Here is a 13839-nt window from a genome sequence, read left to right on the forward strand (position 1 = left end):
TCAACGTCACCATTTTTATTAATTAAATAAACTAAAATAGTTTTTTTATGCGCCACCTTTTGTCTTTGTTTCCACTGCTGTCACTCATAAATAAATAGAGCTAGCAGCTGTAGCTAGCAGCTTGTAGCTGTAGCTAGCAGCTCTAGCTGTATCTAGCAGCTGTAGCTCGCAGCTGTAGCTAGTAGCTGTAACTGTATCTAGCAGCTGTAGCTAGCAGCTGTAGCTAGCAGCTGTAGCTAGTAGCTGTAGCTAGCAGCCGTAACCGCCAGAGTGCTGAGCCAAGGTCTCCTCTGAAATAGATTGGTGGGCCCGTCTTGTCTTCCTCTCTGCACATTGTTGCTCCTTCTGCCTCAGTCACACATCACCTCGATCAACAACACGTTCACAACATGTGCACACTCTTTCCTTCTTTCTTTCTTTTTTTTAAATTTTTTTTAAAGTGTTTGTCTCGTTCTGCAGCGTTTGAAGTCTCTGATGAAAACAGTCCGGTGAAGGAGAGGGAGGGTGGGGGGGGGGGTTAATTACAGGACATCAACATCTCCCTCTAGAGACTGTGTGTGTGTGTGTGTGTGTGGAGATGATTGGTGTCCCTGTAAACTGGCTCCATGTGGGAGCCATTCTCCTGTTTCCTGTGCCTGTTGTCATTAAGTTGACTAGGGGCAGTTCAACCCGACCCCCTTCTCTTCACCTTCTCTCAGAGGGGTGATTCGTCACCGGCCCGTCTCGTCAACGCCGCTCAGTCCACACCGTCAGCTCAGGGCTCGGCCTGCAAAGCGTGCAGCTGAACGTCCCGGAGAGCTTTGCGACGGGCGGCATTGTAGCCGCATGACGTATCGCTCTCTCGTCGGACCACGCTGGTTTAAAGGAGGTTGGAAATAGAGGAGCTGGAGGTGGAACGACTTCTGCTCCACTGTGATTTGCTGCAGCGGAAAGACTCAGAATCCTCTCTGGTTCTTTTCTTAGTGCACATCATAACAGTCACTTCTCCAACCCTGAAAGGCTCTATTAATAGAGGTGCGCTCGTTGTGTTGTCCGTCCCCGCCCCACTAAGTCCTTTTTTCTTTCGTGCAAAAAGGAACCCACTTGTTTCCCTCAACACTACCTTCTGTCTTCACGCCTCCTCTCCTCCTACTGTCCTTTTCACCTGTCTTTCCGTTCCGCTCTGTATTCTCCTACGTGCCGGATCAAGCTGTCATTCACCTTGCTTCATCCTTTATCCCTCACTCCCAACCCGCCTCTCTCTCTCTCTCTCTCTCTTTCCTATGTTTTCACATTCTCCGATAACGCGCCTGAGAAGCGTGGATTTTCTATTCCCCGTCCTCTGCTCCGGGGTCATTTGTGTGGTCCCTTCCTCACACGATTACAGTGTTGTGCAGGAGGTATCTCATCCCCTTCGCTTTTTTTCTACCTAGCTACAGAGACACACACACACACACACACACACACACACACACGCACACACAGACAGACATAAACACCCGCTGCCCCCCGCCCCCTAACAAACTGCTCAGACCTGGCAGAAGGAAAGCAGCCTCCGCCCCCTTACACTCCAACCAGCCGGCACACGGAGGACAGAGGGAAGAAAGAGGAAAAGAACGAGCTCCATTTGTCTGTCACAGATTACAGATTGCCACTTAGCTCTGACCATGAACGCCGACCATCCTTAGGGAGCTGCTTTTTTCTTTTTTTTTTTCTTTTTTTTTTTTTACAAGGCAAAGAAATGGGAATGTCTGCAAGAAGTTGGCGCCTCCAAGCTCTACCAGATGCCCTTCTGAGAGAGGAGCCTTAGAGGCAGCGATGGGGTCTGGTGAGGGGGGACGCTAGTGTTCGGATCACATCGTTTGTTTTGTTGTTGTTGTCGTTGTTTTGGGCCGGCATGTGGTGTCTGCAGTGTAACTCAGAGAAGACCCAGTCGCTGCTGGAGCTGGAGCTGAACGGCTGGTAAGAGTAACATGAGAGTGTGAAACAAGAGTGTGTTTGTTTTAGCGTGTGTGTGTGTGTGTGTGTATGTGTGTGTGTGTATGTGCGGGTTTATTTACGCGTGTGCGTTTTGTGGTTGGATGAGGTTACACACCCACAAGGCTTTTGTTTAAAGGAACAGCGGCGAGACGGTGCGTGTGTGTCGTGTGTGTGTGTGTGTGCGTGCGTGTGTCTGTGCGTGTGTGTGTGTGTGTGAGTCAAGGGGCTCGGATCACATGGCCAAATTAACCCGCAGCTTTTTTGTGCTTTCACGTAATCCTCCTCTGGAAGGTGACAGGAGGAATATCAGGATCTGAGTTTCGAAGATGATCATGAGTTTCAAAGTTTGGGGTTCTGAGTTGTGAGTTGTGAGTCCCTCGCTGTGGAAAACAGATCACCCCCCCACCTCTGAGTCACTGTGCTATCGTGGTGTGTTTAGTCTCACTGTACAGAACCCATCTGTGAGTTGGATTGTCCTCCTCCTCCTCTTCCTCCTCCTCTGAAGGGCATTCCTGTGGTGTCGCAGCTCTCCTCTAGCGGGCCATGACTGTGTGCTTTTTCAACGCTGGTTCTCCCAGGGGGCAGGTGCTGAGAGCAGTTTAATTATTTATGACTGTAAGATAATGACAGCTCTGTTGCTGTTGTATGACTCTTGACACGGGGTTGGGGGGGGATTCTGACAGAATGAGGCCCAGCAGCCGACGGGAGAATAGTATTGATTTCTGATTTCTTTAACTAAGTACGTGGAGAGCATCCGTGAAGCATCCAGACGGTTTAATCCGCTGCTCGTGTGCTCTGATAATAACACTTTTCTCTCACGACATCGTTCGATAATCAGCGGGCTTGTTGTTCCGTCTTATTCGTCGCAACGTTCCGAGGAAAACTAAAACCAAAGAAAACAGAGTACTTTAAGTAAGAATCAGAAACCAAAGGTCAGAACGTATTCATGCAGATTGAAGTCATGTGGATGCATTCAAGACTTTTGGAGAGCAGATGAACGTTGATTTATGAGTCCTCCGACTGGAGTATCCAACTTCCAGTAGTTCTGAGCGTCTTGTGAGGCTCCACAATGTGCCGTCTGCTGCGAACCCTCAGGAGTGATGCCGTCTGTCGGCCGGCCAGAGCGGCGCTCCAGCTGTGACCCGCCGCTCGCCGTCTGGTTCCACCCGTTACAAAACCCCTCCATTAGTGCGGTCGTTTGGACGGTGCTGGAATGACTAATGCACCGACGTGTTTACTGGCCGCTTTACCTGTTTCATGCTGGATTCCATTAGCGTGTCACTGTGTGGTCTCCCGGCCTGTTTACCTGTGCGTGCGTCCGTGTTTATGAGCAGCTGCGTGCAGAGGAAACATCTGCTTGTGTTGGGGATCGGAGCACATGATGTCGGTTGTCAGTAATTTCATTAAACGGGGTCAATTTCCATTTACGCGCAGGAAAAAAACTGAAAGGCAAATAGTGTTGCATCGGTGTTGTTCCACACATTCTCTCTTAAACTCGCTGCTGAGGGAATCAGATTTCCGTCGCCATCTGCCGTTTGTGCACCGCGGACAGAAATAAGCTGGCAGATCAGACTTCCTTAGCAACCGTGTTGGCATTGCAGACGGATATGTTCATCCAGGAATATTACTTTCTAACATTCATGAGTTTACTGTCATGTACTTCAATCTGTACACTTGGTTGCATTGCTGCAGGATAATTGAGTGTTGCTAGCTTTGGTTCAAGTTTACTTTCTGTCGGACACTATATCACAAACATGGCAATAGCAAAAGGCCCGTTAAGAGTGATTGTGTTGTCAAGAAAGGACCATGGCACCTTTTCAAGGGCAGAAATGCACAAGAACGTCACAATAAAAAGAAGGCAACGGGCTCTAAATGCAGACTAAAGTGTAGTGACAAAGTTGCACAGAGGCGAGTCTAGTGTGTTGTCACATCACCCGTGACCCAACACCATCGCATGAGGAAATACATCGAGATACATCTACAGATATCAAATTTTAAAGTCATATTTTAGTAGAAAATAATCTTAAAACCCCCAGAAATTAGGGTCACGCTCATTTCAACGGCTTTAAATTGAGATCATGATTCAGTTTCACTTTCTAATCAAGAAAAAAGTCTTCAAGCACACCAAGGAGAAGTTTAATTGTGGAAACCCTCCGTCACTCTGACTGTGTCTGGTCGTTGAGTCGTTCCTCTCCTCTCGGCTCCGGCCTGCTCCTCATTAGCCTTCCTCTGTTCCCAGAACCCCCGGAGAGGTGACTCCTCTCTTCCGGGATGGAGGAATGTTTCTCCCCAAGGTCTCGACTGATGGAACAGGGTTTGTGGGGGCCCGGGCCTCTTTTTTTTTTTTTTGTTTTGTTTCGAGACTTGTTGAGAGGGAAGTAGGGGAGAACGAGAGATGCCCCCCCCCTCCCCCTTCACATCCCCCTTCAATCCAACCCCCCAAATCCCTGGATCCCAAGGGCTGGAAATCACTGCCAGCTGAGCTGACGTGCTTATCCATTCCGACATCGGAAACCATCGCGGGGCCGCCGGTGGACGGAGAGGTTGGGGGACAGACGTTGCTGTCGTCGAGCGGTTGTTGCTCGTGTTGTGAGATCGTGTTTCACGCAGGGTCACGTTCATCCTTCACCTCTCAACATCTACAGCCCTCGTCACGCGTTCTGGACTCAACGCGTCGATGTGGAGGAACAAGTCTGGGCAACGTTCTTCTGTCTCTTCACAGGAACAACGTCACCAGCTGTTGTTCAAGTCTCCTCCTTTTCCTTCAGCATCATTACGACTCTTAAAGCGCTGCTCTCCTTTCCTTTCCTTTTCTTTTTTCCCCTCCCACCTCCATGAACAACTGACCTCTCACTCCGTGGAGTGTTCAATGACTTTAGAGCAACAACAAAGTGCTGTAGCATTTATTCCCCCTCTCCCTCCTCTGCGTACAGGTCGCTAGAAAGTGGAGCAGAAAGAGTAAAAGTGGAAGGAAGGACGCCGTCCCATCGGGGAAAAGCAGGACTACGACCTTGACTTTGACTTTGAGTCGCGGATGTTTTTAGAGTCGTGAGAGGTTTATTGGGATAGCAACCTTTCATTCAGTTTAGTGCTTCACAGATGACTAGCAGATAATGCAAAAATATAAATAAATAGACACAAATGCACGCCATAAAGACCATAAAATGATGTAATAGAATTAAAATGAAACAGTAAAAACAGTTTACTGTAAAACTTAAATACAATAAAACAAGTGAATATAATATTTAAAAGGGATTACCAAAGATTTTAGCAAGTAATTATGAGGGAATCATGTATGTACCACATTTCAAGACAATCCATTGAGCTGTTGTTAACACATATGTTACGTATAAATGATCAAATATGTTCATGTTTGTGTTCCATAACATTTGCAATGCGTGCTACACATGTTTTAATTTCTCTCTTGGTACATTTGCCCCTAAAGCTGAAATATGTATTTGTTACACCTCCAGTCTTAGAGGCTTTCTTCATATTAATATCAATAATCAGATTTATCCAAAATCCCTCTTTCACTGCCACTTCATCCGGTCAGGAGTCAAACTCTAAACGAAGAAATAATGAAGCCAGAGAACGATCACCGGCTGAGACTTTTATCTCGTTGCAGTTTGCAGATGGTCGCCGAGACGCCGTCCCGATGGCAGTTATGCAGTAAAGTATGATCTCACTGTGCTGCGTGGCGTTTTCACGTCGCCTCAGCAGCGCGGAGGCGCTCTGCTGCTCGGCCACACTAAACGTTGTGTGTACCTGTCGCCTCCAGGGAGTCGGTCAGCGTTTACGCGGCGTGAAACGATGCTGCGGCGCGGCGGCCTCGGCCGACCCCGAGCGACTTGATGTGTGTGTGTGTTCACTCCGATGTTAAAGTTAGTGGAACTGAACCACTTTACGACGTGAAGACGTGATGACATTTGTAGTTACTGGATGCTGATCCCATCATTAGTGGTAGTGGACACAGCACAATGTGCACAAAATGTTGTGCACATTGTGCAACAGTTTGGGTTGAAAAGCAGAAGTGCCTTTTCATTTCCTTTTTTTCTTTGTAAAGGTTCTTCTCAAGAGCATTTCTATTGGTTTAGAAAACTGAAGTGATGGTTCTTGTTTACGTTACATTGCACACTCTCTATAAAATGAGAACCTGTGGAAGCCCATCATGAAAAATAATGATTATAACAACAACAAAAAAACAGCGTATGCGCACTTACTATCTTCTAATTTCATAATTATGACATCTTTTTTGTTTTTTTGGGGCAGAAATGGTCTTCCATAAGAATCAGCAGACGGGTAGGAAGACACATTTTGTGATTAGTATGTACAAAATGATAAGCGTTGTAATCGTGAGTCAGACATCCTGACATCTCGGCGAGGCCGAGTGAACCACGATGACCATCAAACATTCAGTTGGCGTGCACGCCCAGGGTCAGAGGGTTGACAACCAAAAGATATTTATTCAGTTCAGAGTTTAAAAGTCACCCGTGTCGTCCCGTTAAATGTGGGCAAATAAACGTGAACTTTTCCACCATGTTTCCTTTCCACATTTTGACTCTGCTGGTCGCTGTTTGTTGGCGAGCTGTTTGTTGATCTCGGCTCTCTAATGAAGGAAGTGGATTGTGTACACAGCGAGGGTGTGTCATCACAGTTCAAACACACCATGCAGCCAAACAGCCAAGGCACCGCACGCAGGATGAGAGATCTTCCTTGGTGTAGTGTTAGTTATGGAATAAATGCGTCCGCCGCACAGCTCGGCTGTTTCCTAAAGGATCGCTGGAGTTTGTATTTGCTCTGTCTGGACTTTGTAGCGTGCGTTGGATCAGCGTGTCGTCGCTGCAGTAAACATGATGTAACTCCCTGTCGGTCACTGATTGGCCCTTTTGAGGTGGCATAACTCAGATTTCCTGGAGGCGCCCGTGCACTCTGGACCTGACGCGACCGACAGAATGGTGGACAAGATATGGAGACGCAGTTGGCAATTTCTAGAGAATAGACGCTCTTTCCGCAGCAAGCAGTCCTCTCGCGGTACGGCACAGTGTGAGAGTGAGTGAGTAATCACCTTGTTTTTCTCTTCACATTCTGTTTGTGTCACATTGAATCTCTCGAGGACAACGGATGACTGGATGCGTCTGATATTTGGATATTTGGTGTTTACGTGGCATTTGCTCTGTGGCAAGTTGTCATCATCTCACAGAGTTCATTATTCCCACAGACGCGAGCCGGTGTTAAGCAGCTTAAGCAGCGGGATTAAATGTTGTTTCTTTCTGTGTGTTATAAACTTGTAGAATCAGCATTTACACACACACACACACACACACACACACACACACACACACACACACACACACTGCAGTACCATATGTGTTTGTATATTCCATAGAGAGAGACTAGACTATTTTATTCAAGAGGCCATGAATCCCTGAAGTTGGACGACGTCTTTCTCTAACATTTCATAAGTTGTTTCAGGGAGACAGCTGATAATACTTCTATCGAATACTGACCCCAAAAGATGTAACCCTCACGGTCTGCTCTGTGGAGACAGAAGGCGAACTCTCTAAGCGTCCCTCTGCTCTCTCTTGTTTGCAGTGTGGAAGGGGATGGACGGCCCAGTGACAGCGGCCCTTCCCTGGACGGCGGCGCCGGCTTCGGCCAGGGCCCCGTGACTCACGGCTCCGCCATCAGTCCGGACCGGTTCGACGGCCCGCTCTATAGCCACGGGGTCCAGCCCGGGCCGCAGAGACCGCGGAGGCCCAAGCTGCAGCACTCGCAGTCCATCCTCCGTAAGCAGGCGGAGGAGGAAGCCATCAAGCGCTCGCGCTCGCTCTCCGAGAGCTACGAGCTCTCCGCCGACCTGCAGGACAAACAGGTACAAAAAGTAGCCCAAAGTGTGTGTGTGTGTGTGTGTGTGCGCATGTTTCGGTATCAGTAAGATGTGTGAGATTCTCAACCTGGCAGGACTGAGTTGTCTATAACGTCCAGGAGCAGGGTTCTTATGCTCATGGAAAACCTGGATAAGTCATAACATTTTTAAATGGCTATTTCCAGCACCTGGAAAAGTCCTTAGAAAAAAATATATAATCCCCAAAGTGTAGTAAAAGTCCTGTAAATGTGTTATATTCATGTGTGCATGATGTTCATTTACACTGAGTTTAAAATAATGAATGTGCTTTTAAAAGAAAGTATATAAAAAATATAAGCATATAACTTGTATACATTTTTATTCTTTCAATCAAACTATTGTCTCTCATTCATTTGTGTCATTTAAGGTATACTGTATGCCTTTAATCCTCATTGTTAGTTTAAATACTACATTGTATCACTTTTTACTGTTTACATACAGATTTTACACAATGTTCGCTCATGGACATTTGGTTTAAAGTCATGGAAAAGCCATGGAAATTCACTGCTCACAATGTGTATGACTTTGAAATTGTGAAAAGTCATGGACATTTGGTTTAAAGTCCTGGAGGTCCACTGGTCACCATGTGTATGAACCCTGCAGGAGGAGGACTTTATAAACCATGTATAGCTTTGGAAAACATCTCAAAAACATCTCAAATATTCCATTTACTCTAGGTGGAGATGCTGGAGCGTAAATATGGTGGACGATTCATAACCCGGCATGCGGCCCGCACCATCCAGACGGCTTTCCGGCAGTACCAGATGAACAAGAACTTTGAACGTCTCAGGAGCTCCATGTCCGAGAACCGCATGTCCCGACGCATCGTCCTCTCCAACATGAGGATGCAGCTCTCGTTCGAGGGCCCCGAGAAGGTGCACAGCTCCTACTTTGAGGGGCGGCAGGTGTCCATGACGGAGGACGGCGCCCCGCTGTCCGAGCGTGGAGACATGGAGGCGCACCAGCAGGCCAACATGGCGTCTCACGCGGCCCCGCAGGGCGACCTGACCGACGCCATCACGGAGCTGGAGGACGCCTTTTCCAGGCAGGTGAAGTCGCTGGCGGAGTCGATAGACGACGCGCTGAACTGTCGCAGCCTCCAAGGCGACGAGGGTCCCGACCCGGACGCCGTGGGCTGCTCCAAGGGCGAGAGGGAAGCGCCCTACCAGGTGAAGTCCCACCGCCGGGTAGCTGGACGAATGCACGACGAGACGTTGGCGTCCTACAGCGACGTCACTCTGTTCATCGACGAGGAGGACATGTCCCCCTCCGTGGCTCGGTCCAGGTCAGGGGACCAGCCCTCCAGCACAGAATCGGATCCGCGGTTGCGGTCGGCCAACTCGTCCCAGGACTACTGGCCCATGGACCCCAAGGACGAGGGGCGCGACACGGACACGAGCTGCCGCAGCACTCCTTCTCTGGAGTGCCAGGAGCAGCGTCTCCGAATGGACCACCTCCCCCTGTTGACCATAGAGCCTCCGAGCGACAGCTCCGCGGAGCTCAGCGACCGGTCCGACCGCGGCTCGGTGAAGCGGCCGCCGGCGTACGAGCCGCACGGCCACATGGTGACGTCGTCCCAGGCGAGCCCCAAACACATTTCCCACGGGCCTCCGCCGCCGCGGACGTCCTCCCGCGACGAGGACGCGCCGCTGCGCCACCGCCACCGCCAGCTGGAGGGCCACCTGGCCATCAACGGATCGGCCAACCGGCAGAGCAAGTCCGAGTCGGACTTCTCCGACGGGGACAACGACAGCATCAACAGCACGTCCAACTCCAACGACACCATCAACTGCAGCTCCGAGTCCTCGTCCAGGGACAGCCTGCGAGAGCAGACGCTCAGCAAGCAGACGTACCACAAGGAGACGCGCAACAGCTGGGACTCGCCCATCTTCAGCAACGACGTCATTCGCAAGAGGCACTACCGCATCGGCCTCAACCTCTTCAACAAGTGGGTACTCGCTACGGGCCTGTGCAGATTGTTTACTCACTGTGTTGCACTACATTCAATACAAAGATATTTTTGAAAGATATTTGCATGTACAAAGAAATAAAGCACAATGTAATTCGTCCATAATATATGACAAGACACCTCTGGTGAGTGAGAGAGTCAAACATGTGTTAAGACATCTCAATAACTCAATAGGCTGATATGTGTTTTCTAAGAATTCAAGATTAAGCAGAAGCAGCTTCTTCTCTCTAAGTTCATGTTTGATCCATCAGGAAGCCAGAGAAGGGCGTCCAGTACCTGACCGAGAGGGGATTCATCCCCGACACGCCGGTCGGCGTGGCTCACTTCCTGCTGCAGAGGAAGGGGCTGAGCAGGCAGATGATCGGAGAATTCCTCGGCAATCGGCAGAAGCAGTTCAACAGAGACGTCTTGGAGTGAGTGTGATAAGATAAACGCCGCCACGTCCCCCCGTACGATGAGATGAAGGCGAAAGAAGGAAGGATCAGAAATGTGTCAAAAATAAAGCTCTGAGATCAACTTAAGTGTGTACTAACGTTATGGCTTATTTAAGAAAAGGAGAAAGTCCCAAAAACTAATCAGGATCCTGCTTGGTGAAGATTTGCTCATGACGCAAAGATGACCCAGAATCCTGGAACGTCCTCTTTTGTAGAAACTGAATTGAAGCTCTGCGAGATATAAAAGAAAGAAGTGGTGACACTCAATGATGCATGCCCTGTTTGTGTCTTTTTTTTTAAAAATTCCTCTGCCATCTGTTCCCTCGGTACCAGCTGTGTGGTGGATGAGATGGACTTCCAGAGCATGGAGCTGGACGAGGCGCTGCGGAAATTTCAGAACCACATCCGTGTTCAGGGTGAAGCCCAGAAGGTGGAGCGGCTCATCGAAGCCTTCAGGTCAACATCACACGTCTGGATGCAAGACACATTCAAACACAGACACACACACAACGGGGCCCTGATTCTGACCATCGCTGTGTTTTAAGAACAATAGAGGAAGCACATCCTTAAAATGCAAGATCCCTGTGTCAAAAAAGCGCAGCGTAAAATAGCGCTTTATGATAATGATAGTCGAAGCGTTTAATGTTGACTTGTGTTGATATTTTAAAAGTCGTTGCTGCTGGGTTTCCTCTGAGCAGATTGTAATAATTGGATGATGAAAGGTCGAGCTCCAGCTCTACATCGTGTTTCCTCCCGGCAGCGTGTTCCTCACTCCACTGTGTGTCTTTTTCATGAACTATGTGTAAATTGAGGCGGTCGCTCTCGTGTCTCCAGCCAGCGCTACTGCATCTGCAACCCCACGGTGGTGCGGCAGTTCAGGAACCCCGACACCATCTTCATCCTGGCGTTCGCCATCATCCTCCTCAACACGGACATGTACAGCCCCAACGTCAAGCCCGAGAGGAAGATGAAGATGGAGGACTTCATCAAGAACTTGAGAGGTGACGAAACCAGACGTCGTCACGAGGACGCGCTACGAGCCAACGCGATTAAACCAAAAACTGATGTTTTAATGCTCTCTCTCTCTCTCTCTCTCTCTCTCTCTCTCTCTCTCTCTTTCTCTCCCTCTCTCTCCTCACGCTCCAGGAGTGGACGACGGGGAGGATATCCCTCGGGAGACTCTGGTTGGCATCTACGAGAGGATCCGTAAGCGAGAGCTCAAGACCAACGAGGACCACGTCTCGCAGGTGCAGAAGGTTGAGAAGCTCATTGTGGGGAAGAAACCAGTAAGTCCAGTCTCAACACAATGTTTAAAGGCATGACATGAATCTCTGTGGCGTGTTAGATGTAGACCTTGTAGAAAATGCTTCAATCTGTACTCGCAGCCGCCGATGACGCACCTTCAATAGGTGAGAGAGAGTTTCTGGGAAATGAAAGAGTCCTTTCACTCGCGTGACGCGTCACCTCATCCACGGCCTTCAGCAGCTACGCCGCCTGTTATTTACAGGATTTCAATAGATTGTTTTTTCATGCTGAGAAGACCCGCCCTACTCTCCGTCTGATTGGCTGGTACTTGATGCCTTAGTTTATTGTCGATAAAAAAAAGGATGCTAGTCCTCTCTCGTAGGGCTCTCGTATATAATTACAATGCCCTGATTCCGGGAGGTTTTTATGTTGCTATGCACGTTGCCAATACGGATAAAAATGGAGATTTAAAGTTTGATTTGGTGTCATAATTCAGCTTAATGTTATCCATAATGTTGATACGGCACACTCGTCCCCCCTCCCCCGAGGCCGGGAATGACTTTTCACTTTTCCTACTGATTTGTGGATGCGTCAAGTTCCAGAGTTTAATTCCTCGAAGGAACAGGAAGATTTATATGAAGTGTTCTAGCTTCTGGTGTTGTTTTCAGGACCTTCACGCTGGTGGTTTTAACACCCGGAGCCCTTGAGAGGCATCAGCGCTGCAGTCTGATAACAAATGGACTCTTTCTGCAACTGCAGCACTTTCTAGTTCTCACAGTCAGAGAGGGAGTATAGGTGGAAACCGTGAATTCCAACAATCCCTTGATTCACTAATCATTCGTCAGTTTCCTTCTGTGAACACTGAACCACAAGCGGTTATTAAATGTAGTTCAGACGCATCGTTCTGCAGGACTGATGTCTCTTCCATGTGTGAAGGTTAACAGTGTGATTAACTCGTGCATTAACCCATGCAGCTGGGACTTTGTTTCGGGTAGAACGGCTTCTGCTCGACCCGTAATGGCCCCCACGCGTTGAAAAGTGATCCCTCGTCGCCGTTTAGCTGCAGAATGAAAAGCTCGGGAGAACAATCTGTAAAACACTGAGACAATAACCATCAGGTCCACGATGCTGCTCAGAGTTTGGCTCCGGACCGGACCGGTGTTCACTCCAGCGTTACAGACTCCCTGGAGTCTGGTAGCAGGGAGAGAGCAGAGCCCGCGAGCTGCATCTGTCTTCATGGACGCTTTAATAGTGTGGAGGTGCACATTCTGCAAGAGCAAATCCTTATATGGGGTTATTAATAAGAAGGAGAGATTACATTTTCCGGAGCAGTCGTGTTAATAGTCCTCACATGACATATCTTCTTTGCCCTCTCTGTTTTAGATCGGATCACTCCACCACGGCCTGGGATGTGTAAGTAGGCTAAATATCCATTAATCATACCATATTTCGTCATTTTTCATTCATTATTTCGCTGCATGTGCATAGCCTCCTGTCTCAGTTGATGCACATCAACCAGGTAGCTTTTAAGAGTCAGATTATCGAAAAAAGAGGCACAAACTTCTGTTCATGCGTCCCCTCTGCGCCCTGCAGGACACATCCACAGACATGCCCCTCAGCCACAGAACAAATACTGCAGATCCCCCATTTGTATGGAGATTATTAGTTCTCATAATTCTAGTGGGAGGAGCTATGTGCAGATTTAACACTACATTATTACACCACTACATTACCTTTTATGATACATTATTGTACCACTACATTACCTCTTAGAATACATTATTATACCACCACATTTCCTTTTATCATACATTATTATACCACTACATTGCCTCGGTTAATACTTTAGTTTAGTCTTGGTTTTCTCGTATGTCAGGACTCTTCAAAGGTCAGAGGTTACGTCACATTGTATGGTACCAGGTGACATCACTGGTAAAACAAACCTTATACACAATAACACAATTAAAAAAAGAATATATATATATATATATATATATATATATATATATATATATATATATATATATATATATATATATATATATATATATATATATATAACATTACAGTTAATTGTTAATTGTAATATTTTGGTCCTGGACTATTGGGACAGTGGCATCCAAAATATAATCATATGTAATCACTACTTCCTCTTCTAGGTGCTGTCGCTGCCTCACCGCCGGCTGGTGTGTTACTGCCGTCTGTTTGAAGTGCCGGATCCCAACAAGGTCCAGAAGCTGGGTCTGCATCAGCGGGAGATCTTCCTGTTCAACGACCTCCTCGTGGTACAAGACCCTCTCCTTCTCCTTCCCCTCTTTTCTCTCTCT

The 13839-nt window shown here is 48.0% G+C and overlaps 1 protein-coding gene across 4 annotated transcripts in view; it reads left to right on the plus strand.

The window, feature by feature from the left end:
• iqsec1a (IQ motif and Sec7 domain ArfGEF 1a) overlaps window positions 1–13839 on the plus strand; it is an 84826-nt gene that overhangs the window by 62662 nt on the left and 8325 nt on the right. For all 4 annotated transcript variants that reach the window (XM_068596946.1, XM_068596943.1, XM_068596945.1 and 1 more), the window contains 8 exons: window positions 7552–7831; window positions 8542–9812; window positions 10085–10246; window positions 10601–10723; window positions 11102–11268; window positions 11414–11553; window positions 12896–12925; window positions 13672–13797. In XM_068596946.1, coding sequence (XP_068453047.1) covers window positions 7552–7831; window positions 8542–9812; window positions 10085–10246; window positions 10601–10723; window positions 11102–11268; window positions 11414–11553; window positions 12896–12925; window positions 13672–13797 — 2299 coding nt within the window. The remainder of the gene's footprint in view (window positions 1–7551; window positions 7832–8541; window positions 9813–10084; window positions 10247–10600; window positions 10724–11101; window positions 11269–11413; window positions 11554–12895; window positions 12926–13671; window positions 13798–13839) is intronic.

Source organism: Clinocottus analis, unplaced genomic scaffold (assembly GCF_023055335.1).
Source record: "Clinocottus analis isolate CAN_PGR_092001 unplaced genomic scaffold, fCliAna1.0.p SCAF_4, whole genome shotgun sequence".
Classification (NCBI taxonomy): Eukaryota; Metazoa; Chordata; class Actinopteri; order Perciformes; family Cottidae; genus Clinocottus; species Clinocottus analis.